Raw genomic sequence first — 26,989 nt, forward strand, 5'->3', positions numbered from 1 at the left:
GTAAAATTTTCATCGTGTAGCAAATCTGTGAATTCTCAAACTTCTTCTGCATTCAGATACAAGACAAAAACTGGTCCTGTGGTAGAGCTCTGCTGGCAACTACTGTTCAGACTGTTTAAGATATATGGGATTAGGAAGGACCAGGAGAAGTAGAAAGTGGCTATTCAACTAGAGGTGCAGACTCTCCATTTTCCACTTCCATCTGAGTTTTTGAAGGACAGTACCATGGTCTTCCTCAATTTCTATTTCTGCTAGACTCTTTTGTGATACCAGTTGTGGATGGGTGATGCACAATCGGCTTGACGTGTTACTTCTTTCCAGCTAGCCCAGGTAACAAAGGATGTGAAAATTTCCTGAAGTAGTGAGAAATCCTTTCCCCTTACACTTCACATCCAGCCTTGATGCAATGCGACTGTACCGCAGAACAATCCCACTGTTTTAATACATACTATTTTCATGGCTTCTCACGACTCTCTTTATTGCCATGTGGGTCTACATTTGTTTTCTCCAGGCATGCGGTAGGGAGATGGAGCTGTTCTTCAGTGGGAACTTTGCTCCGTTTACTTAACAGGGAAGTAAAAGCAGTGAATTTTAAGTGCTGACGACCTGACACATTTTCATCTACAAAAAGGATGTTTCAAGTCTCCAGTTGTACTGAGTCTGCCTCTGCAAAATACAACTTTTGTCCAATCTTGTCTATCTTGAAAGAATTCTTAGGGATTTTGTGCATGAACGTCATCTTATCTGTGAAAAGGAACTTTGATGCCCTTCCGTGGCTGCCTAGGGTGCTTTCTGGAACATACCCAGTCTTAGCTACCAAAGAGTAATTTATCATCTGGGAGAGCCATAAACTGCCTCAAGCATCTCTGAGATCCATCCATACCACCTCACCCTTAAGTCTGAACCCCGTGCTGCATCAAAGAGACAAGGAAGACATCAACGCCAGCTGTTTCAGTGCACAAAGCCACAGAGGGTCAGCTCCAAGACTGCACTGTTATTAGATTTGCAAACACAACTATTTCCAGAGCTCATCATTCTTGGGAACTAAAATGTACTTGTCAAAGAGGCCTTCCTACTACCTGAGAAGATCTACTGTATATTTATGGTTCACAGTATAGTTCAGTGTCAAACTATAGCTGAGTGTAACAAATCACTCTTCATCTGGAAAAAAATGCTCTCAGTTTCATGTCCTTCACTGTTGGAGAGTCCCTTTTATATAGCTGTTAATGTATTGTTAAACAGGTTGCTTCATTAGGCTGCTGAAACCCTTGGGTATGACACAGGAGAAGTAAGTTATAAACTGCTTTTTGGATCAAGTTTTTGGTTCAGCAGTTTCTTACTGAGATATTTATTGACTACTTACTACTGGTAGATTTTTCAAATGTGTGCACAAGACAGACTGATTGATTACAGTCCAGTTGCTCAAACTGCTACTATAGACTGACCAGCACAGTTTGACAAAAGATAAGGCTTTGAAGCAAAAAGACAGGAGTTTGAAAGACAGGTTAGTTGCAGTAAAGAGTATACCTTAAAGTGAAAACAAAGCAAAATCATTCCAGGGCAATAGTGGTGCATCATCACGGCAAGATCTCATTTTGAAGCTGAGCCAGTAGAAACAGTACTAGCTTACTGATGTTTTCTGGATATCCCACAGCAGGTTAACAGGCTTATATGTACTCTCTGCCATCCATCACAGGTTTTGGTTCAGAGGGAGTCTATAACCCAATTAATCTCAGCAATTTAAGAAGCACTAAAAACAATCTATTTAATGGAAAGACACTTCACCCCACAATTGCACTTGGCTCAGTCTGAGAGTGCATTAGGAAATGCAATGAGGTAAGGGAAATCAATGCATCATCATTAACTTAAACATATGTTCCTGTTACCATAAACTCCTACAAAGCTAACATGCTTTTTTGTTGTTGTTGTTTTTACAACGATCAGCCTCTAAGAGAAAAATAAAAAATGCGTTCTTTTTCCTTCCAGTGTAACTGGAGATTACTGATCTGTAACCGGAAGTCCTTCGAGTGTGTGGTCCCTCTCTGTGTTCCCCACACGGGTACATAGGTGCACCATGTGCTTGAGTCTGGAATTTCTTGTAAGCAGTATCCATTGGCCCACACATGCTCAGTAGCTCTCTTTGTGCTCCAACAGAGGGCATAAAGGGCAGTGTGGGCTGCCACCACTCCAATTTCCCCATTCTTACCTCAGTGTAACCAATCTGCAGCAGGGGGGATGGAGGATGGGTGGTGGAATACAGATAAGGGCCACACATCTCAAAGAACTTCCAGATACAGGTAAGTAACCCCTATTTCTTCTTCGAGTGATGGTCCCTATGTGTATTCCACACGTGGGAGGTTAACAAGTACGAGTCAACCAGGTGGTGGGTGCCAGGACACAGAAGCAATAGCTGACTGTAGTACTGCTGTCCCCACAGCCATATCTGCAGTTGATGACTGTACCAAGGTGTAATGTCTCGTAAAAGTATGCAAAGAGCTCCAAGTAGCTGCCCTACAGACCTCTACTAGGGGTATGTCTCTCAGAGATGCAGCTGAAGTAGCTTGCCCCATGGTGGAATGAGCCTTTTCTCCTTCCAGGATGGTGGAGAGGGGCAAGGAGGAGGATGCCATCTAATTGGTAACCATGAACAATACAACCCTGATGAACATTTTGAAAGTCTCTACGCTGATATACGTTGACCTTTTTATTGCTCTGCTATGGGAAAAAAATAAAGGTGTCTTTCTCACATCTTTTATTCCTGGCAGATAAAACGCCGAAGCCTTCCGGACATCCAGAGAACGCAGCCTTCTTGCCTCTTCCAAGGCACACGCTTTAGGGAAAAATACATGTAAGTGGACTCATATCAAATGCAGAAACTATCTTGGGTATGAATCTGGGGTGGGGGTGAAGCGAGACCTTTTCTTTATAGAAGGTAGTATATGGTGGGCCCACTCTAAATGTTCCCGGCTTACCAACTCTTTTGGCCAATGTTATAGCTATGAGAAAGGCCACCTTCATGGGTGGCCATACAGCATATGGCCAGTGGCTCAAACGGAGCCTTAGTGAGAGAACAGAATAAAATTGAAGTCCCACTGAGGTGCAAACTTCACTGCTGGTGGAAAGGATCTGAGAATTCCCTTTAAAACTCTCATTGTGACAGGGTGTGTGAAGACTGTATGGTTATGCACCAAGAGAATGGAAAGCGCTGACCGCCGCTAAATGCACCCACAGGAAACTGAACGCATGACCAGAAGACTTAAAAGTAAGTAGATACTCTAAGATATAAGGGACTTCAACAGAATCCAGAGACAAATTATATTGATGAGCCCAAGTGGAGAAACGCTTCCAGTTAGCTGAGTAACAGCTTCTCATAGAATTTTTTTCTATTTTGGTTAAGGATGTTTTGCACCTTCTTGGACCATGAGCATTCTATCTCTGATGCTCATCCACATACCAGTTGTAGTGGCCTTGGATTGGGGTGTGTGACGTTGTCCCTGTGTTGTGCTCTTGGGTGGGTGCACTGAAAACTTCAACAGATCCATGTACTGGAACTGTCTCAGCCAACTGGACACGATGATGACGACTCAAGCTCTGTCTTGACAGATCGTCCACAAATCCTGCGCTATCAGAGGAATTGGAGGTAAAGCAAACCCCAGGTAACCCTTCCATGACATCAGGAGGGCATCTCTCAATGAGTCTTTGCCCAGGGCTGCTCTGGAGTAATAGCAAAGAAATTTCCTGTTCATTTGTGAGGCAAAAAGATCCAAGGTCGGCATTCCCCACTGAGCAAAGACACTGTTGAGAATCGAATTGTAAACCTCCCATTTATGATTCACGAAAAAGTGTTTACTAGGGAATTTTGCACTCCTGATAAATATGTTGCTGATTCCAGAGGATGACTGCCTCTGTACACAAAGAAAAAAATAGCTTCCCTACCCCCACTTACTTGTTTATATAAAATAGTGTTGTCAAATTGTCCAACATTATCTGAACATGTTTGTATTGGATAAGCAGAAGGAAGGCATTGCAGGCTGGATAGACTGCCCTGGGTTCTAGTAAGTTGATGTGCATTCTGGACTCCTGCGAGGCCCAGACATCCTGTGTCATTTGATCGCCCATACACGCACCTCAGCCCAAGTAGGAGGCATCAATAGTTTGACTATAACAATAGTTTGACTCGGGTGTCGGCGTAAGGAAAGGGATCCCTGCCCGAATCTTCTCCAGTTTTGTCCGCCACACAAGAGAGCTTAATACCTTGGGTGGAATTGTGACCTTGTCGTTCATGATGCCCTCCTCTAGAAAGTGCACAGAGAGAAGTCAGGGTTTTAGGTAACATAGATGTAGCCTGGTGAATGGTGTCACATGTGTGCATGAAGCCATGTGGCCAAAGAAGGAAGGCAAGTTCTGACTGATAACTTGGGTCTGATAACAACCTGCTGTATAAGAGTGCTCATGGCCTGAAACCTTTTGAGAGGTAGATATGTTCTTGCTGTAGTTGAGTCTAATGTCCCTATGAAGTCTACGTACCTCGTGGAGGTCAACATGGATTTTTCGTGAATGATGCAGACACTTAGGGAAGGTAAAAAGGTTGAGCAGAACACGGGTTGCCCTGTGGACTACCTCACAGGAACTGCCTGCGAGAAGCCAGTCGCTGAGGTCTCGGAAGACTGTAAATCCCTGTCTTCTCATCCAAACAGCCAGCACTGAAAAAAACGTTTATAAACACCCTGAGTGCTGTCACCAGACTGAAGGGGAGGACTCTGAATTGGTAGTGCTTCTGGTCGAAGAGGAACCTGAGGAACCTCTTGTGGCCTGTTGAGAGCCACAAACAATGTGCTCTCTTCTAATGAGGTAATTATTGATGCCCAGGATATCGTGCAGAATTTTAATTGTTGGATAAACTTATTTAACTGACATAGATTGGGAATCAGCCTCCATCCTCCACTCTTCTTGGGGACCAAGGAGAATAGAAACCCGTACCATGGCATTGAGCTGGAACCTTTTCTATGGCTCCCTGAGGAGCAGGGTGTTCACCTCCTGTCGTAAAATTTCCTAGTGAGAGTGGTCCCTGAAGAGGAAATGGGAAGGAGGTTTGTGGGAAGGAGTTTTCAGAAACTCAGTTAGATAGCCACCATGGACAACCTCATGGACAACCATTTGTCTGTAGTTTAGGGCCCTCTGGTTTTTGATAAATTGGGGAAGGCAACCTTCAAACATTTGAAGAGAAGAATGAATAGTCATCATAAAAGGGGCACGGGTCTCAACAGTCCCATCAAAAGAAACACTTTTTGTCTGGGGTTAGTGTACAAAGTGGCAGTGGATGTTGCAGAGGCTGGGTTCATTGGTCTAATTTGTGTGATGGCTCCTGAGGACACTGATGATAAAAGGGCTGAGGTTTTGCCCTATAACCTTGTCTATGATGGTTCCTCTTGAGGGGCAGGAGTATAAATGCCCATCGAGCAAAGAATTGTTCTTGACTCTTTGAGGGAGTGGAGAGACCCATCCATTTTCTAGTGGAATAGGTTGATAGTATCAACGAGTAGATCTTGAATGTACTCTGCACCTCTCCAGCGAAACCCAAGGATTACAACCACAAGTCTCTCATCATGACAATGGCTGTAGCCATCCCCCTTGATGCAGTATCTGCCACGTCCACCATGGCTTGGAGTGAAGCTCTGGCCACAAATGTGCCCTCACCCACTAAGGCCTGGAAGCGTTCTCTATCCTCCTCAGAGAGCTTGTCCTTAAACTCTAGAAATTTAGCATAATTGATAAAATCGTATTTGGCCAAAAGAGGCTGATAATTAGAGATCCTGAACTGGAGGGAGGTGGAAGAGAAGACCTTTCTTCCCGAAGGTTGAGTCTCTTGTGTCCCTTATCAGAGGGAGTAGCCTGTGGGTACTGTTGCTTCGACCGCTCTGTAGCCACCTGCAACACCAGAGAGTCTGAATGAGAGTGAGAGAAGAAGAGCTCTCCCCACTTGGATGGGACAAAGTAGGACTTTGCAGCCCTTGTAAGGGTGGTAGCACAAGAAGCAGGGGTGCACCAAACCACCTTTTCTGGATCTATAATGGCCTAGTTGATGGAGAGGACCACACTACTGGGACTGGGAGGAAATGTCTAGTAAGCCATGCTGAGGCTCCTGAATTTCCACCAGCTGGATGTGCAGCTCTGCAATAGGAGTGGTGACTGCAGATGGGAGAGAGCAAAGTTGTCTTCTGGGAAGACACATCTCCGACCATCCCAGAGTATGAAGAGAGTCAACTGGTGGAGCTGGCAAAGCCAGAGCCTCTCTGGTCAACATGGCTGTTGGCTCCTTCTGGGGCCACAGCACTACCAGTACCACCTTGGTTCCCAAAGTGGACAGAAGCGCCAGGAGCTGTCTATCCCACATCTTCACCATCAGTGCTGGTGTCTGAACCATCAGACCTGTACTCTGGCAAGCCTCCTTCTCTTGTCGAAAAGATTTAATTGTGCCCTAAGATGTCAGCACCTGTGTGAACTGGCTCTTCTTACTTCGATGGGGTCAGGGAGCGATCCCTTCTTTTTGGGACAGTCTTAGACATAGATGATTTGTCCTTACATCTATGAGAGTGCCCTTACTCTCCTGTGAAGCCTTCTCTTTAGGCTTAACAGACTTACCCTCCATTCAAGCTTGGAGGGGCACTGCCCACTTGTTGAGGCTGATGTACTTGGGGTGTGTGGTGGTGGTGGGGGGGGAGAATGGAAGCTCGGCCCAGATCTGATTGGGGTTTCATTGTCTTCTCCATGAGGTGTTTTTTGAGTCTCAGGTCCCAACCCTCACAAGTTCTGGAGAAAAGAGTGGCAGATGCTGAACTTGGCAGAAATGAAAGCCTCACACTGGAACAAAAGGCAGCCTTGATGTTCATTGCTCACAGAAAAGGAGCGAGGGCAGGAAACAGTTTTTGAATGCCAGGACCCTGGGCATAATCCCAGACCTCTTGGGGGGGAAATCTTGAGACAGAGAAAAAAATGTTTACTATATATGCTATACCAAACTATAAAAACTACTAAAAAACCTAACTAAATACAGTTTTTTATAGGAATGACGCAGTATAAAGGATCTGAGGACACTGAAGATTTCAACTCAGACCATGCGCAGTAGGAAGGAACTGGAGAGGCATCAGCTTGCACCACACTTTATGCCCTCAGTTGGGAGCATGGGGAGAGCTACGGCACATGTGCTCTTCAATTGACATTGCTTGCAAGAAATTCCCGACTCAGACACATGGGGTGCATGTGTTTCCCACATGTGGAATACAGATAGGGACCATCACTAGAAGAAGAACATGGCAAAACAAAAGTTAAGAGGAATCAGTTAATATAAACAGCAACTATGTTAGTAAGATTCCTCTGTTACCTAATTTTATCCTGACAGATTGTCACAATTCATTTGCTACTTACCAACTTTATAGTGCACACAGCCTTCCAAGTCGCCCACAGTTGTCCAACCCTGTTTCTTTTCTACTTCAGGATCATTATGTAGGATTTTATTTCTTAACCAGGACAAGTAGTAAACTCGCAACTTGTTCTTCTTACCTAGCCACAAAATGCAACATTTGTTTTAACAAGAATTTCATGCTAATCACAACAAAAAGATAACCAAAAGACCATCATGAGATGAGAAACTGCTGTGAAAGCGAAGTGATCCTGCTAAGCATTTCACGGTCATAGATGATTAGAGTGATCGAAAAGTGCTGGTCACTTGGTACTGAAACTCTTAACATAGATGTTAATTTCATAGCCTGCTTTGCTTTTACCTCCTTTCAGACCTGGTCCCAATAGTGATGGCCATTTTCTGATATGTGTGTAAATGATTTTCAACCACAAAACTCTCTCTCTCCACTCTTTTTTCTGGTGTCACACAAATAAGAGCTGCTCTATATAAGAGATGTTTTCAGTCTCCACACACAAAGGATTGGTGCTTGCTATTGTGGAATTACAATCTTACTATTAAAAAGTGGGGCGGTTTTAACATCAAAAACAAAACCCCCCCAGAACTATTTCTTTAAGTTTGTCATTTTATGTTCATGCAATAGTATCATGAGGTTATTATGAAATAATGTTTGGAGGGATTCTGGAATAGTGCTGGTGGTGCTATAATCTTGTACACTCAGTATTGATCACAAACGTAAATTTAGTCAAACACAAATTAGTCAGAGACAAGTTATTGGGGTCAATATAGCAATAATTGGATGAAAGTTAATGGCCTGTGATACCTAGGAGGTCAGACTAGATGACTGAATGATTCTTCTGGCTTCAGTACAGCAGGGTCTACAGAAGGAGGTCACGTACCATTCAGGTTTTTGGTACAGACCATGCCGACAACACAGCTCTTTGGCACAGGATCTGTGCCCTCTGTGCTTGAGAAGTGTTAAGTACATTATGAGTCGTTACACTACAATAAATATAAATTAAATTTTAAAACCCTATGTTACAAAACTATTATTAAGGATGCAAAATTAAGCATTCAGGAGTTAAGAAATGCCAGAATTAAGTTTGCTGATGCAACCTTCACCTGCCACTTCATATGTATGCACAATACGGTGTCCCTGTTTGAAGTTTACTGGTTAGAGTTGCAGCAAATAGTTCAGTTACAATATCTACCTTTCAGGGATTTCTCATCATTAAAAATCCATCAAGCGGAAAGTTGGCATTAGAGATCCAAGGCCAGGATGAAATTCTCTCTAAATCCCATTAAAAAGTGGAGTCATATAAATGTATGTATGTATAAATGAATCAGCAAAAGGTCCCAAATTGCTACATTAATAGTGTTGACTGTGAACAGCCACTTGAGCATATGGCTCATAATATGTATTACTTTTTCACATCTATTTGAACTAATTGAGTAAAGGACAGATGCTTCAATTGGGTTAGAATACACTGGGGATTAACTATTTTGGGGGAGAGGAGAGGGAATACTTAATGGCAGGCTTTACTAAGCTTGGCTCTTTAAATATTAAGGGTGTGGCCTCCTCACCTCTGCGCCAGAACCTGGACACCAAGTAAAAGGGCTAGGGTGGTGTTAAGTAGCCCTAGGGGCCCCAAATCTGACCAAGGGAAGATTCTCTCTGGCACAGGCACTGTGAACACAGCCAGGAGGCTGCCTGTAGAGAATCCTTTCACAAGCCCTGGAGTAGAGACTGGAGCCAAGGTACTGCAGAGATCCTGGGTAGCATCATAGCCCATTGGGCAGCCCGGGGAGGCTGCCGTAACTTAGACAGCCCTGGGGACCTGTCTAAGTCACACTAGAGTCCTCTCCAGTCCCAGGAGCAGCCCAGACCAGGACAGTGCAACAAGTGGTTTAAAACCACTGTAACAGCCTGAACCCCCAGGCTGCAAGATGTCTCTTAGAGGATTAAATGGAATCTGGCAAAAGTGGGTAACATTCAACAGTCTCCTAAAGAAAACCAGTAAAAACATGCCAATTCCCAGAGCACATGGTTTGGTTTTCTTTCCCCATCATTTATTAAAATTCACCAAATGAAGACCAGTATCAAGTGATACAGATGGATTTTCCCCAGTATGTGATTCTTTATTCATGTCTGGCCACAAGATAAGCAAGCACAGGGAGTTTCTCAAAAAAAAATCTTTGTGGTCTAGAAACAAAAAGAATCACATGACAGGCAGGAAATCCTCTGCCTTCCAGAATGCATCCATTCTGACATATAAGGTTAGTTACATAAATGTGGCTATGCATGTATTTACACAACTGCTAAACAAAGTAAACTGATCTGACACTGTAGTCACAGACTCATTTATAACTGGCATATTCCCTATTAAACATTCACAGAAGCGGAGCACCAAGGACAAAGAGAAAACTAAGAAGAGTCTTTTAGGTTTAGAGCTGTAAATTGTTCTAAAAATCTGGTGGTTTTGCCAATTGTTAATGCTGAGACAAGCAAAAACTCTATTTTGGCTCTTGAATAAAAACATCATTTCTTGTGAGAACCACCATGGGCTAGCAGTTGAACTGTACAACTGGAAATCAGGAGATTTGATTTCTATTTCTGGCTCTGTCACAGGCTTTCTGCAAGATTAAACTCAAATCACTTAATGTGAAACATTTTCCTTATTTGTAATACAGGAAAATTTCAACTAGCTCCACTTATTTGTGATTCTAGCCTATCTCCCTGGGGTGCTGTAACTGTTCATTAACGTTTGTAAAATCCCTAGGAATGTGCTCTGTAAGGACAAGCAATTGCTTTTATTACTGCTGAATTATTTACTTTCTTTTCAGCCATTTCTACAATGTTCATCACTGTAGTATCTGAGCATCTAATACATTTTTGCCTTCTAACAGGTTAAGGACCTGCAACTTGCTTTTGTTAACTTGCTTCAAACTCTTTTGAGTGTCACAAAAACAAAATAAAAGCATCTAAGCAATTCATTTTTCAGCTTTTCATGAAAGTAGTAAACACATCCGCTAAGATTTACAGTTTTGAAAACTAAAACTAAAATTACATTTTATGTTAATGTAATTTTATTAAATTTTCCTCCTAAAATCCTCAAGACAGACATTTCATTCAAACATGGTGGAGATGCTTTTCAAACTTTACCATCACATACATTCAAACATTTATTTCCTGAAAAAGGTGTTTAAATATATTGTGGACCCAGTTACTTATATACTTACATTGCTTAAAGTGAAGTTCCTTTAAACAAACCCAAACCAAACCCCAAAGAGACAATTACATGACTACGCCCATTAAGCCAACTCTTGGGAGAAGTTTGGTTAAAAGTCAACATTTCCATTTGCTCTGAGTGATGTAGGCAAAGAGAACATCTTACCACTGGGAGGAGTGGTTGATACGCTGGAGGGCAGGGATAGGATACAGAGGGACCTAGACAAATTGGAGGATTGGGCCAAAAGAAATCTGATGAGGTTCAATAAGGATAAGTGCAGGGTCCTGCACTTAGGACGGAAGAACCCAATGCACAGCTACAGACTAGGGACCGAATGGCTAGGCAGCAGTTCTGCGGAAAAGGACCTAGGGGTGACAGTGGACGAGAAGCTGGATATGAGTCAGCAGTGTGCCCTTGTTGCCAAGAAGGCCAATGGCATTTTGGGATGTATAAGTAGGGGCATAGCGAGCAGATCGAGGGACGTGATCGTCCCCCTCCATTCGACATTGGTGAGGCCTCATCTGGAGTACTGTGTCCAGTTTTGGGCCCCACACTACAAGAAGGATGTGGATAAATTGGAGAGAGTCCAGCGAAGGGCAACAAAAATGATTAGGGGTCTGGAACACATGACTTCTGAGGAGAGGCTGAGGGAACTGGGATTGTTTAGTCTGCAGAAGAGAAGAATGAGGGGGATTTGATAGCTGCTTTCAACTACCTGAGAGGTGGATCCAGAGAGGATGGTTCTAGACTATTCTCAGTGGTAGAAGAGGACAGGAACAAGGAGTAATGGTCTCAAATTGCAGTGGGGGAGGTTTAGGTTGGATATTGAGAAAAACTTTTTCACTAGGAGGGTGGTGAAACACTGGAATGCATTACCTAGGGAGGTGGTAGAATCTCCTTCCTTAGAAGTTTTTAAGGTCAGGCTTGACAAAGCCCTGGCTGGGATGATTTAATTGGGGATTGGTCCTGCTTTGAGCAGGGGGTTGGACTAGATGACCTCCTGAGGTCCCTTCCAACCCTGATATTCTATGTTTCTATGATTCTAATAGGGAATCGAAAGATACCCAAGGAAAAGCTCAGGCCAGGAACTGGTGATGGAGTGGGAGGAGGGGGTGGAAGAATGGGAAATAGAGCATAGCAGGAAGGAGACCTGGGAGGAAAAGGGCAGTGGGCTTCCCCCACAAAGTCATCTCATGGGCCGCAATCTCTGCTAGCTCTCATCGAGATCCCATGCTAAATATAGTAGGGTAGCTGTGGTAGCATGGGCAGCAGTGGCATGGGCTAGCTGCCCTGAGTACAAACCCATCTGGACCCCATGGTATGTACTCAGGGTGGCCAGCCCATGCTGCCATTGCTGCTACCCGAGATACTGTAGCTACACTCCTATTTTTAGGATTTTAGCTCAATGAGAGTTAGCGCGAGTACGTCTACTCAAGCTGGGCATCAACCCCTAGCTCCAAATGTAGATGCAGCCTCTGTGGGTAGAAACCCTCCCTCCTCACTGTACTCTGGTGACCTCCTGTAAAACCCAGGATAGAGAACAGTGCTTAAGGCATAAGCCAGCTTCAGCTCAAGCAATTTCTTCAGGGTTAATGTAACGTGTCTGAATAGAGGAAGCAATATTCTTGAAGGAAACAAACAGGACGTGTCAGGGTGTTTGAATCGTGACTCACGCAACTGTAAACAAAGCTAAAAGAATTTCACATGAGATTTAGCCACAGATTCTCGTCACCAACGTGGGATACATTAACTAATGGACATTACACAAGCTGGGTTAGGTGGTCTCTTTGTTTACAAGTCTATTGTACTATACACTGCGTCAGACGATCTAATGGTGCCATTCAAATAGATACCCAGGGAGCACATTAGAAGCTATCATGAAATATTGTACATTATACAGGTATAGGATTTTTAAAGTTCCTGGTTTAATTTTTTTTTTTTTTAATAATTCAGTCATCAGCCATAAGTGAAATTTAAATGAGTTATAGCCGATGAAAATATTACAGGTGTGTTTAAATGGAAATGCAGAGACAGGCTTTACTACACTGGCACAAAGATGGTACTTTAGAAAACAAACATGTACACTCTCATACTGCACTGAGCTGGCTAGGGTCTATGAGTACCACTATCTTCTAGTCAATGGCATCAGAAACTGCTCCATTGTATATTGTTGAACCTATATAGTTAATACAGAATGGAGAGTCTCCTTTAGCTCCAGTGTTAGGGGTCTATGTTCTTGGAGCAGAAGGATCAGAGTCCTATCCCTGCTGCCACCGGTTCTGAGTACCTCTGGAGTGCAACATAGTGACCACTGTGTGAAGCCCTAAATGACCTGGGGTTTCATACAATAGAGCATGGCAAAAGGTAAAATGCAGGAGAAAGGTAGACTGCTAAAAAACAGATCTGTAAGAACCATTTGCAGTAAACTCAGTTAAATTGTGTAATAAGTGAAGTAGCCCTTTTAAATAGTGCCTTGGAGCCCAAAGTGTCTGGAATTCCCAGCTTTAGTAAGAAACCATTATTCATCAGGACACGTTAAAGCGTGAACTATTTAAAGAATGACCGTATCTCTCACTGTTAGCTCAACAGGCAACAGTCTCACTAAGTAAAGACACATCCAGATGCGACATCCATCTACTCCATTGCATCAGTAACTTAACCATGCCCATCTATGCTGCCCTTCCTCCCTGTCCTTCCATGCTGCCCTACAGCTGTACTCTGCAATGTATTTTCCATTCTAGTGACATAGACTCAAAAGAGGACTTCTAACTTCCTGCACCCATCCTCTCCCAAACACAATACAAATAAATATTTCATCATGTTATCCTCCAAACTTGTGAAAAAAATTTCCTTCAAGGCATGCAGTTTGGAGTGTTTTGTGCAAAAGTTGGTTCTTAGCATTAAAAAAAGTGAAAACATGAAGACTGAAAAATCCTGGCCCCACAGATGTCAATGGCAAAAACTCCCATGGACTTCAATGAGGTCCAGATTTCAGAGAAATAACATATTGAAAAATGGGCATTACCAGATATTGTCACCAAGACATTCAGGCCTTCGAGTACATCCATCTGCTGGAACCGTCTTCGATTTATTAGAGGATAAACCTTCCCCTGGCCACTTCTGTCTAGCAGCATCAGACCACTCTCAGTTCCCACTAACAAATTCACTCCTAGGTTAAAAAAACAAAACAAAAACACCCAAATTATAATGCATGTTTTCCTGGTATTTTGACTAAGTCATGCTTTACAGAACAACTTGCATTACTTTAGGTATTCAAACCCAACACTGATTCCATCTGCACACCTGGCAGAGCGGTGGAGTAGCAGAGACCCCGCCCATGCTCACTGAGATAGGTAGGTGGAACATCAAATTTATCACACATACACTAGCAAGAGGCTGATATGCAAGAAGAAGCCTTCCAGAGCAGGGTCCATCCTCCACTTCCCAAGAGCTGAAGATAACAAGGGTCTGGCCCTTATGAAAAAAGTCATGCAGAATTTAATAGAGAAAGACAGCTTAAAACCATTCTATAAAACTTAATAGAATGATCTTTCTGCGACTGAATTCTATAGAGTGGTTTTAAAAACCTACGGATATATCACTATTAAATACTATAGGGTTTTAGAATAATTTTTTATAGAATCCTATTTCATTTTTATAGAACCTTATTGGTTTCATCGCTATCTAGTTCTATAAGACTTTATTACAAAGGGGGTTTTCAATGGGGAATTGTCCTTGATCTCAATAGTTCCCCCTTCACATACACCACACTCATCTGGTTAGTAGATGTCTATTCAATTTTTCAATGCTTGCCACCATAACAGACAGCCATTACCACAAATTATGTGAAGAGAGCAAAAGGACAGTTGAAATACAGCACTAGGGATGAGAGTCAAACCAATTTTGTGACTCGCTTGATTAGACCTCCTCAAACATTTATTAGAGATCACAACATAAAGCTATTGTTTTTAAATGCAATAAAACAGGTTGAAATAACACAGGTAAATTAACAAAGCTATACAATTATGGTTCTTGTGAGTTAGAAGTTGTCACAGTAGGCCAGATTAATCCCTGGTTTAAGTGTACTGGTGAAAAAATTTTACACCAGGGACTAATTTGGCCTTGTATCCTAAACTGGGCACTACTAATCTGATTCTGATCAGATCTGATTCAGCTACACAGAAATTAAACAGTGGGCAGCCTTGCAAACTACATTTATGGCATTATCTAAACACAACAGGGCAACATTTTAGGATGCTATGACAGCCTTAAATCAGCAGGCTCCTTGCTTTTATTGATTACTGTCTTGTAACTTCAAAAGGTGCATTCTTCCCTACATCTCAAAGATCATTATCTCTACGCTGTGAGGACAAGTACCTAATCATACTGTAGCGATAGCACTAATTAGTAGAGCAGATATTGCAGGACTGGGCATCTACTTCTCTGATATTCTATGTTATTAGCACTGAACGTAACTATTTAGATAACTTCCTGGGAGAATCTTATAAAAATTACAGCCTTAAACATTATTTCATTACAATTAGTAAAGGAAATAAAAAAACCCTCTCTCTTTACAGGAGCTATCATACTTAGTATCGCAAGGACCAAACTCCCAGCAGGGGTAAGTAGGCACAAATCCATTGAGAATAAAGATATGCCTGCGTACACCAGAATTAATTTGGGCTAAATGTTTAGCAGGGAAGTGTTTTGTTATAGCTGTAAAATACCTCCAGGATTTTATTTTAAATCAACAGAAGAATGAAATATGTAGATCAAAGAAACGTGAAAGTGCTAAACATGAGTGATGGCAGAGCAATTTGGTTTGGCATGGAAGTTTGACACTTGTTCCCAATTTATTTAGTGTGATTTCATTCTCCCTTCTCTCTTTACCCGCCTCTCACTCTGACATCTTCCATTTGCACAAAGGTATAAATTTGGACTGAAAATTATTTACACAAAAGCATGTAAAAATATTAAGCCCACATTTGGGCAAAACCTGACACTGGTGAACTTTGATAAAGCTGATTGATGAAGAGGTGTTGGAATGGCAACAGCTCCCCAAACACACATAGTTTCATAGAATGAATACTGGGCAGGAATTGCTTCAACCCCCATTCCTACGCCCATCCCTCCCCTCTTCCCTACAACACACATTTGATGATAACTGGCCATTCTCCTATTTTTGAATATAACACTTTATAAACATGTAATCATGAAGAAGGTAAATATAATTATCCTTGCTTTATAGATAGCAAAACTAATCTAGAGATGTAAAGTGAAACAGATGAAGCTAGGTGGTGTCAGAGCCAAGATTAGAATCCAGGTCTCTTATGTCTATCTAGCCCTTCTCTCCATGTATCAGTATATTTATGCCTGCATCTGTAATTTTCACTCCATGCATGTGAAGAAGTGGGTTTTTTACCCACGAAAGCTTATGCCCAAATAAATCTGTTAGTCTTTAAGGTGCCACCGGACTCCTCGTTGTTTTTATGTCTATCTGGACGATTGTGCTTTCCAGGCAAGTTGTTTAGATCAACTACCTCAAACGATCACACCTAAACCCATTTTTAGGCACCTAATTGTCTTAATTTTCAAGTGTTCTGAGTATCTGCAGGACTTTCACTAAATTCAGACACCCAGGTTTGAAAAATTGCAGTAAGACAGCTTTGCTGAACCAATTTCCTCATACACAGAAGGAGAACAACATATCTACCTTCCAGCATCTTAAATCACACATGTTTTCAGACCTCCTGTATAGTAAATATCATTGCCCACTATTTCACAGATGGAGAAATGGTCATATGAAGGCTAAGAGACTTGCTTGTGGACAACTGTGATTTAGTGGGGCAAGTATAGAACCAAGAGACCTAGATTTTGAGCCTAGCTTTTATATATTTATATATATAAAAAACTTTGAGCAAGTCACTTTACTTCTCTGAGCACCCCCTGTAAAAATAGCGAACAATATTTATCTACACAGAGTGGTGAGCTGGAACCGGTTCACAACGGTTCGCTAGAACCAGCAAGGGACAACCAGTTCTAAAAGGGCTTCTAAATTTAACAACCGGTCAAAAGTGGCGCCTTAAGCGCCGACTCCGTGGGTGCTCCAGCTCTGGAGCACCCACCGGGAAAATTTGATGGGTGCAGAGCACCCACCGGCAGCTCCCTGCCCTGCGCCTGGCCCCAGCTCACCTCCACTCCGCCTCCTCCCCTGAACGCGCTGCCCCACTCTCCTTCTCCGCCCCCCCCTCCCCCGGCTTCCCGCAAATCAGCTGTTCGCGCAGGAAGCCTGGGAGGGCTGAGAAGCAGGCTCACCTCCGCTCCGCCTCCTCCCCTGAAGCACCGCCCCGCTCTGCTTCTCCTCTCCCCCCCCCCCCAAATTAGTATTCCCGCAGGAAGCCTGGGAGGGCAGAGAAGCAGGTGGCGGCTTCCCGCTCAGGCCCAGGGATGCGGAGCGGAGGTGAGTTGGGGCCAGGCATGGAACGGGAAGCTGCTGGTGGGGGCTCTGCACCCCCCAAATTTTCCCCGTGGGTGCTCCAGCCCCGGAGCACCCAGGAAGTCAGCGCCTAAGGCACCATTTTTGATGTGATCAGTGGGGGGAGCGGCTGCTCCCACCCAGCTACGCTCCCCTGCCCCTAGGAGCCAGAGGGACCTGCCGGATGCTTCCTGGGAGCCGCCCCAGGTAAGCACCTCTGGGACTCCCCACCTCGCCCTCTGGCAGGTCCCTCTGGCTCTTAGGGGCAGGGTGGGCACCCAGTACAGTGGCCCAAAAGAGCCTCCTGCCCGGTTCTGGGGGCAGTCAGGGGACAGGGGAAGGAGATGGATAGGGCAGGGGTCCCGGGGGCGGCGTCAAGGAACGTGGGGGGTTAGATGGGGCAGGAGTCCCGGGGGAGTCCTGGCCGGGGCGGCCCCTCCCCGGTTGTTAAGATTTTGGCAGCTTATCACTGCCTACACACCATAACTGGTAAAGTGCTATGTAAATGAAACTATTACAGCAGCCCCATGCTTAATCTACTAATCATGTGACTTTGGGGAAGGACCAACTCTTTCTCCTCCAGCTTTTTCAACATTTACAACTGTTTAGTGTTTTTGTTTTAAACCGTTAAAACAGATATCAGTATCAAAAGGGCAGGATTCTGGCAATGCGTGTGGCCAGTGTTGAATTCTCATGGCACAGGCAATTTTTCTGCTGCTGTAAAGCCAGTGGAAATGACTCCTCTACAAAACCATCCTGGGTGTAGGGGGCATATCAAGGTAGGAAATGGGCATCGGACCAATCCTTCTCTGGCATAAGATAACCAAGAGCCATAACTGTAAATGGCACATTGGCACCCCATGAGCCTAATCCCAAATGCAGGGAGCAGAGCTTGGAAGAGAATGTGGCCCATAGTCTCAAAGAGAAGAAGTTTCCTAGTTACTTGCCCTATTCTCCCCAGGTAATTATGTGATTCCAACTAAACTGATGTGAGATCACTAATATAAAAGTTATAACATGAAATGTGTTCTAATCAAGCCCTTTGATTTGTCAGCAAGAATTCTGAGAAGCAAAATCAAATATTAATGTATTATTAACCTAACAACCTTGTACTTACACAAAATGCCCACAAAAGCTGCAGACATATACTAAAAAGAGGTTTAAAAAGTTGACAAGAACATCCCAATTGGCTGACAAAATTCTGAATGATTATTATTCAGTTCTGAGACTATACCAGTCAGAACTTGCCATCAAGCCAGACCTCAGAATAGCCACATCATAAGCACAATAGTAACCAGATTTCACTGTGATGACATCAGACTGAGCTTTGATTACTATGTAGATATTCCAAAATATCAGATACTTATTTGTCCTTGCTCCTTAAATGAATTTATGAACAGTCTAGACCCCATTTCTAGGTCATTAAGCTTATACTGCTGTATTTTCATATACACCAAGAAGTTGTAAGAGACAACTTTCCATCCCTCCTTGTGTTGTAATCTATGGCTTATTTGGACACTGGATAATTGGTGCACTACAAATCCCTCTCACTCTTCATGCACTTTGATTGATTTTATGAACTCTCTCTGAGTAAATGACAAAGAAAAACAAGGAAATAAGGGAAGGAGAGGAGGGAAGGGAGGGATGCAGATATACATTACCCCATAAGGCAGCACACAAAATCTCAGAATTGAATCTCTTCTTGTATTTGCGAATCTCTGGGGTGTCACTTTGTGGTCGTGTATTAGTAGGATTCACATTGACAACTGATCCTTTCCTGGTGGGATCTTGCCTTATTGCCTCTGACCTCATGGCTTCACTAGAAAATCCCACTGGGGGGAAAAAAAAAAAAAAGTAGTAAATGAAATACTATCTTCTAAGTGCCAAATATTTACCATATACTTTCTATTAAATAACCAAGATCAGTAACTGACAATATTAAGCAAGTCTTTTTTTTTGAAAGAAATGTAAATGGAAAAAGGAAATAAACTATGCAATCCCGTGCAAATCAAGTAACAAGCATGATGGAAACATTCTAAACTACTTTAAAGAGCAACTCAAGTCACTGAACCCCCTTTTTTTTTTTCGGCTGTCTTCTTGCATCTACATTACTTACCCACAGAAGTCACAGTTGTCCCACTAGATGGAGAAATCTGTAGTAATCTGGGGTCTATAAAAGGTGTAAAGGAGGAGGAAGATTTGTGTTTCTGGAGTGTGTTACTAGCGGACTGAGTCTGCAATGTAAATTTCAACTTTATTAATATAAATGACAACAAAAAGTGACGATAACAATGAACATTTCTAAGTCACTACAGAATTTTACTGCTTTTCTGAAGCCCTTTCCCACCCACCCCCAACCTTCTATACTTCCTATATACATACGGCAGGCACCATAGATGCACATTTCACACGTTACCACTACATGTAGTCAGTGTGTTCTTTACTCCTATAATCTCAGATTTAAAGGAGATGTTTGAGGAATGGTCACTACAACAGGCAAAAAAGTAAGGGAATGTCTCCTTATCACCGGTTAAAATATGTACGGTACTTATGAAGTTATTAGAAGCTAGCACTACTTCGTTCCATATTTTAATTTTCTATTTGTGAATTGCCCCCTACATACTTCTATTTGTTACGCATCTCCTGAAATGAGCTTGTTTAATATGTTATGGAATTTGATCTCTTAGTTTGAGCAACAAAATCTAAATAATCTGGGATCAGGCATTCACTTCTATGATTAATGAAATTTCAATGTCTAGTACTTCATGTTAATTCTCTACTTTTGTTTTTTAAAACTGAACCTCTTGCCAGAAAGCTCCAGCAGTTTCTTCCACCATCATTTCACATAGCAAATATTACACCTGTATCAAACAAGGGGCTCATTAGTGTGAAAGGTTCAGTAAACAGTGATATGAAGCTATGAATATGTAGTTGATAAAAGCACTGGTGCTTTATTTAGTTTTGTATTCTAAACACAAAAAAGGTAGAAAGACAAGTGAAACAATGAACTGTTAAAAGTGGAGATGGAATGACTGAAAAATCCTTGCCAGTTTAGTGAGTTAAGTGTTATAGTGATAACATTGCACATTAAAGCAAAATGGCACAAATAAAAAACAATCAAAAAATACATGTTTTTCTCTGTACATGTAAAAATTACTGTGGGCAAAAGGAATGCGTCTCTGCTCAGCTTGTTTTATGCCTTTGCAAACAAGACTGGAGGAGCTTCCTCACTGTTAACCAGCCTAAAGCCTCTGTCCCCTCTAAACCTCCACCTTCCTCACCAAATACAATTACACCGGACCCTCGCTAGAATGCGCGTCTATATAGCACGAATTCGCATATAACTTGGTCATGGATCCCAAATGTAATTACTTTAATTGCAATTCATTTTAAGGCGGTCCCCATGCATGGATCCCAAATCCCGCATTCTAGTGAGCGTCCACTGTATTGGGCTTAATCATACTGAACTTTTCTGCAAAGCAAAATATTTTCAACCACATTACTAATAACTTCAATGCCACCACAAACAACTGCCATAGACTCCTTATCAAAACTCAGTTTGAGCTAAATTGATTGAACCCTGCTTATTTGTTGCTTAGAGCAAAGTAATGAACAGGTATATCCTTGAATCACTGAACTGGTCTATGTAACCTGTCAGAGTATATTTTTACAAAGTTAAAGACTAGTGAAGCACAGCTGAAAATGAAGAATGACAAGCATTACACAGACTGAACTTCTGTGACAAAATGAATGCTTGCCGTCACATGGTTCAATACGTTTCACAAGCGTTTTTCATCCTATTGTGAAAATTGTGCATCACCATTAACTCAGATTCTTTGGTAACTGTACAGAGAATACCTCAGCCTGGCACCGATGTCAAAGCACCTGTGTGTTTAAAGTTCACTTCTATTCTGAGAAGCAGCAGCATGTTGTTGCACATTTATAGTGGCTGGTTGACTCTACAGCATACTTGTTTACAAGTCTAAAGATGTTTTCTCTAAATGCCAGGCCTGCCTGTTCAACCTGGAAACTGAAAGTCATGCTGGGTGCTTTCCTTCTCATTCCTCGCCACCAGCGTTACAGGATGTGCAGAACAAGTTCATTCACACCAGTGCATCCCCATCACCTTCAAAGAGTCGCAAAAGTACAAGGATTGACTATATAACTGGTATTTAATGAACAATTCTGTTGTTGGTTTAGAAGAATGAAACATAGTCCCTCTTAGCACTGCAGAGCCAGCAAAGATAACAGGAGTAAAATTCTGGAACAGTGAAGTCCTCAGATAGGACTCCAACTAGAGATAGAGAGCAGACTTGGAGAATAAGCAGGAGTCATTTTTCATAGCACAGCTAGACCTTAAAAACCTGAAGATCTCCTGCAGTACACCATTCCAAACAGCTAATACCCCAAACAACCTAGCTTTCCTCAAATGCTCACCAACCCCATGTGGCAATTTCAAAGAGTAAAATCCTTCAGTGAGGCTGGAATCAGCTTCCTATCCTGTGCTGGTAGTTTGCACAAGTGAGTTACTTGCACATGCCTAGTTATTTGCTCCTTTTTTATGGTAACATCAAGACAAAATTACCAGGTTTGATTTAATTATTTTTTAAAACCCCAGCAGATTCCTTGCAACTAGCCTGTTCCCAAAATACAGAAATTTCAAACAAAACAAAACAAAAAAAACTTGTCTGAATATATGGTAATCAAGTTTAATTTAAACAAAAGCCATGCAATTAATGACTCACTGTAGAAAGCAAAAATAGTAAACTAGCAAGTTTGGGGTAAAACTGATCTAGAGTTAAGGGCTTTTCACACAGAACTGAAATGTGTTATTTTGGGGGAGGGAGAAAAGTGACAGAAAAAAGCAGGGGAAGATTGGCTAGAGTTCCTCTGCAAACTAGCTATTAGGCAATACTGGAATAACCCTAAGAAAGCAGCCAGCTGTGGTGCAAGACATACCTCATTAGTAGTTAGCTTGTCCTGGGGTGTCTGTGGGGACATGATGGGTGTCGGCTGGCTGGAGGATGGGGAGGAGGAGGTGGAAGAAGTGGAGGAGGAATGGCTTTGCTGTAAGAGATCTGGCAAGAGGTGAATGCGACCGGCAAAGCCATTGCTCTCATGATGGCTGGCACGCTTTGTGTCAACTGTACTCTGTAGAAAAAACAGGCACACTTGTCTTGCTCAAGTGCTGCTTAAGGCTTTCATCCCTATCAGCTGTATCTACTCTCTCGCTCTTTCTCTTTTTTTTTTTTTTAAATGTACCGATATTCTATGCCTTGATGCCTGGGTTAGAAGTGTGCTGAGCTTCCAGAACTCAGTAAATACTGCACCTCTGGCAAGCAGAATTGAGCCTCTCACTTAATCTGATTCACTTGCAAGGCCAGCTCCTTTACCAGAAGAATAATTGTGTCAGTAAGTCTATGCTGCTTCTACTATGGCTACATGGAAAAGCTCTCTGTATTTGTTATTTCCCATCATTTTATTTAATTCTAGCTTGAGTCATGTTCTGATAAGAACTTGAAATCTGGTGAATTCCCTAATCTAGCTATTTAAACAGTCACCATGAAATCTTAATTAGCAAACCGTAGGGTTCAACTAAAAAAATTACATTCAGTTGCAAAACTCAAGAATGTGATTACTGAGGAAGTCCTAGGAGCTGACAGACTCATTAACAGATGAGCTAGTTTAATACACAAGGAAGCATCATCTTCACAATCATAAAGATACAACATTTCAAAATAGAAAGAAACCAAACAACAAACCTAGATTCATCCACAGTCACTGCCCTGCACCTTGTAACGTTCCCTCCCAGCCCCCGGCACCAATTGTTTGCTACCTGGCTTTTTTGTTAGTTTGTTCTTGACTTTAGGCTTAAAGTAGTTAAAAGAACTGAGCACTTTCCCCCCACCCCCTTCTAATTCCGAGATCCAGCATCTGGTTTTAACATAAAACCAGGTTAAGTTCTTCTGTGCTGAGTGCTTTCTTCACACACCTGCAGCTTTTCTATCACTTTTTTGACACAGACTTTGAGGTGCTCTGCATGGTGCTATAATGGATGTCATTGCAAGGCATGCAAAACAGTAGCAGCAAGGGATGGAGGCTACTCTTTTCTCTGCATGCATCAAGTGTCTGCACATCCAAAATATGCTACATCTGTGTCTTGATAACGTGGACAACAAATATAATGTAGAAACAGTATGGGTGAATGAACAAGCGGGTTAATGATCACAGTAAAGGAACAGCACTGTGCACGGAAGGAAATACAATACCTGTCGGACGATTAAAGTACCCTCCTTGGAAGGTGTCATGGCAGGTTCACTCTCCACATCATCGTGGACAATCATGGTTTTCACTGACTCTGTTTCACCATTGCTCAGGTTCAGAGTTGATCTATCCATCAAGCAAGAAATAATTTGGATAAAATAACCCCATAGTATTTCTTTTTTAGCTCTTTCTTCATGTATTCGTATGAAGTGCATGTCATAGATCATTTACAGCGGCATCCAAAGTGGAATATTGACATAAATCATCAAGGAAGAGCTTCTTCAAGAAGCAAATAAATCATAAAATAGCTAAACACAATTCTTCACCATTTATAAAATACAAATGAGGGAAGGGAACGACACACAATATCATAATTTGGCTTCTAGTAACACAAGACAAACATTAAGATTTAAAGGATCAAATTTTCAAATGGTGCCAAAGTGACTTAGGAGCTTAAGTCCTATTTTAAAAAGTTATTTAGGCACTTGCTCGTTGACTTTCAAAGGCACTTAGACGAAATGCTAAAGTCACTTTTGAAAAAGGAACATTTTTGAAGATGTTACCCTATGTGTTTCAGAAACGTGAGCATTAACTGACTGTTAAGTACTTTTGATGGACTCCTGAATACTGTCTTAGTAAAAGAGGGCTAATGAACGAAACATACGTTGAGGTCTTTTCCCCATAGCCACACAAAACAGAAAAAAACAGAGAACAACTAACACAGCTCTGGCATCCTCCGGCCCAGATGTAGATTCATCTGCTCCTTCTTGTTCCATATCGTCATCCTCCTCGTCTGTCGTCCCCGACTCTTCACTGGATGATGAATAGTCTGTCACCTTGTGTGGAGGTCGCACATCCTCTACAGCTCGCAATTCCTTTGCCAAGGCAGTTAAATCCTAATGAGAATGAGACAAAGGGGAAAAAAAGAATATGAAATGCAACAGTGAGGTTGCAGATTGGAGAGGAGAGAGGCAATGTATCAGCAACACAGCCACGGGGAATGAGTTTGTTCAGTTTGTTGCTGCACTTCCATTGTTCCCAGCAACAGAGTTTTTTTTAATTGGTTTACTGATTTCTTTGTGCTTTACTGGCAAATTTAAAAAAAACAAAACCCTAGAAATTTAAGACTATGTAGGTCTTTGCCCACTCTTGCTCCCATCAGAACTGCTAGAGCAATGAACACGTTATAATACATTGTTTTAAGGAGTCCATCATTTTCCCTCCCCAACTGTTCTGCATATTGACAGGCTACAGTGCACAGAAATTTGGGCAGCAAAGTTGTAAGACAGCCTAAATTTACTGAGCTGTCTGTTCGGCTGAACACTGTTCGTATAAAATATTTCACATAGTTTATAAACAGATGGGATGGGAGCCACCATCTTCCTTTAAAGGACTTCATTTGATTGGGGCATTTGAGTGCGATGGCAATATTAGAACAAACATCAGATTCATAGATTTTGATTCAGATGGAACCATTGGAATCATCTACTCTGACCTCTTGGTTACCAAAGGCGCAAAATGTAATGATAATACAGCATATATATATATATATATTTTTTTTGCAGTTAACATTCGATTGTAATAGCTAAGCACTTACCACTTCTCCCTGCTCCATTCAGCACAGCAATAGTATGGTTGGGTCATATGAATCATCATTGGTCCAGCCACATGAAAAGTACACAGGATGGTAGGAGAGGTTTGAAAGGAGGAAAATGAAAAAACACAAAAATTCAAGAAGCAAATAAAATGCATTTAAATGCTTAACACTTCATAGTATGCAACTGCCAAACTGAATCTCTAATTCACTCACAATGTTTAGGTTCACCACGTAATTATTTGTAATGGACCTATCTAACATCAAGTGAAAAATCAGATAACCAGAACAGTTAGGTTTAGCTTACAGCAGGCTTGTTGGGTCTGAAGACTTCCTTCTTCTCTTCAGGTTTTTTTACTGCATTTTCATGACGTTGAGACGGTGAACCTTCAGATTTGGACGATGCTACATGCGTCAAGACCCCCCCCAAAAAAAAACACACAAAAAAGGGGGGTCATTGTTAAGTTAGGAATTTTTTGTTTCTGCAGCAAAAGAAACACAAGGCCTTGTCTACACTGGGTATTTCAGCCTTAGGGGGCCAGCCACAAGTTTACCTCCACCAGAGCAAACCTCTCGTGCTGACAGGAAAAACCACAAGCAGTTGTGATTTGCACTGCAGCTTACCAGTGACTGAAAACATGGAAAGAGGAACATGACTTACAGCAGCTTTGCCCATCTATACTAGGGAGTTAATAGCATGCAACATTGAGCATTCTGGGGTTTCCACAGACTACTTCATTCCAAGCTCCTTTCCCTTAGCTACCTCTATAGAGTGTCTTACACCGTACAGCTGAATATGCTCTCACACCACATAGCAGCAGTGTCCTGCTCAATTCAAAAAGCTATAGTGAACCTTTTCTATTTTTGCTGTATGTTTACAGAGTGGGATTGGAACTGCTTTTCAGATATAATTTTTGTAGGTTTTCATTGACACCCTCTCTAATATTAAAAAAACACTATCGAGGATTTGATCTCAAGTCAAAAGGAAACATGACATCTTGACATTAGGAAAAAAGAAACCCAAATGCGAAAATAATTAAAATGCTAATGAATCTGGCTCCGGAAAAAAGTGTCTATCCTTGTACTCATGGAGAGAGCTGATGTGCAATGAATGATCAAAAAGTATCCGAGATGCTCATACATATGAAGGAAGTTAGTTCAAAGATCGTATATGAAAAGGAATGGACTCACATTGATGAATAAAACTGTAATTGAGTCTGAATTGGAGAAAGAGGCTAAAACCTATTATTGAAGATTTCTACACATACAACCCCCTCAAAACAAGGGCTATGAAAAGGGATGGCACATACAGAGGATCAAAACGTCCCAGCCTGATACTTTACATTAAAAATTCCTTTTAAGTGAAGATTCATTGTCCTTCATTCGTATTACTATTATTATTAGCTGTTGCACAATGCAAACATTACAGATTAATCTAGAAATCCTAAAAAAAAAGGGTGGGGGGCATGGGGAGAAGAGAACTTACATCTCATTCGGAACCGTTCACCAGAGCCACTCTGAGATCCAGGATGGGACCCTGGCTGTGAGCTGGAGTTACTTGAGCCCGAGGAACTGCCGCTGCCAGGTCTCGGCACGAGTTTCTCCACCCTCTCCCATAGCAGACGAGGCTCTATATTGCTATCTCAAGAAAAGTGCATTTGTCAACTTTACTTTCAGATATCGCACTTTAAACTTAAAATCAAGCTTGGTTACTCATCAATATTTCGTTAATGACTGATCAGAAGGAGTGTACTAATCCTTGTGCTTAGGACTTTCTCAGCAATTCACATCCTACACAGCAGCCACACTAGCCATCTTAATACCTGAGGAACCAAACTTTCACTCACAAAAAAGAAATTAAAACAATGCTTAATTGCTTTTTGTGCTTCTTTTTGTTTGAGGACTGGCTATACAACACTACAACATTTGAGAGCTGAAAAGCCTCTGGGTTCCCTTAGGACTAGATCCCGTAGATACTTACTACTGGGCATCATGCTTGCTCCTGGGAA

The 26,989-nt window shown here is 42.0% G+C and overlaps 1 protein-coding gene across 4 annotated transcripts in view; it reads right to left on the minus strand.

The window, feature by feature from the left end:
• Positions 1–26,989, minus strand: part of MAP4K4 (mitogen-activated protein kinase kinase kinase kinase 4) — a 239,111-nt gene that overhangs the window by 13,567 nt on the left and 198,555 nt on the right. For 2 of the 4 annotated variants that reach the window (XM_073351753.2, XM_073351771.2), the window contains 10 exons: positions 26,467–26,618; positions 25,288–25,385; positions 24,984–24,992; positions 24,107–24,282; positions 23,392–23,512; positions 22,082–22,273; positions 19,239–19,356; positions 18,784–18,954; positions 13,673–13,816; positions 7,426–7,560 (listed from right to left, as the gene is read on the minus strand). In XM_073351753.2, coding sequence (XP_073207854.1) covers positions 7,426–7,560; positions 13,673–13,816; positions 18,784–18,954; positions 19,239–19,356; positions 22,082–22,273; positions 23,392–23,512; positions 24,107–24,282; positions 24,984–24,992; positions 25,288–25,385; positions 26,467–26,618 — 1,316 coding nt within the window. The remainder of the gene's footprint in view (positions 1–7,425; positions 7,561–13,672; positions 13,817–18,783; positions 18,955–19,238; positions 19,357–22,081; positions 22,274–23,391; positions 23,513–24,106; positions 24,283–24,983; positions 24,993–25,287; positions 25,386–26,466; positions 26,619–26,989) is intronic. The other 2 variants (XM_073351762.2, XM_073351781.2) reach the window with 1 other exon arrangement.

Source organism: Lepidochelys kempii, chromosome 1 (genome assembly GCF_965140285.1).
Source record: "Lepidochelys kempii isolate rLepKem1 chromosome 1, rLepKem1.hap1, whole genome shotgun sequence".
In the NCBI taxonomy this organism is placed as follows: Eukaryota; Metazoa; Chordata; order Testudines; family Cheloniidae; genus Lepidochelys; species Lepidochelys kempii.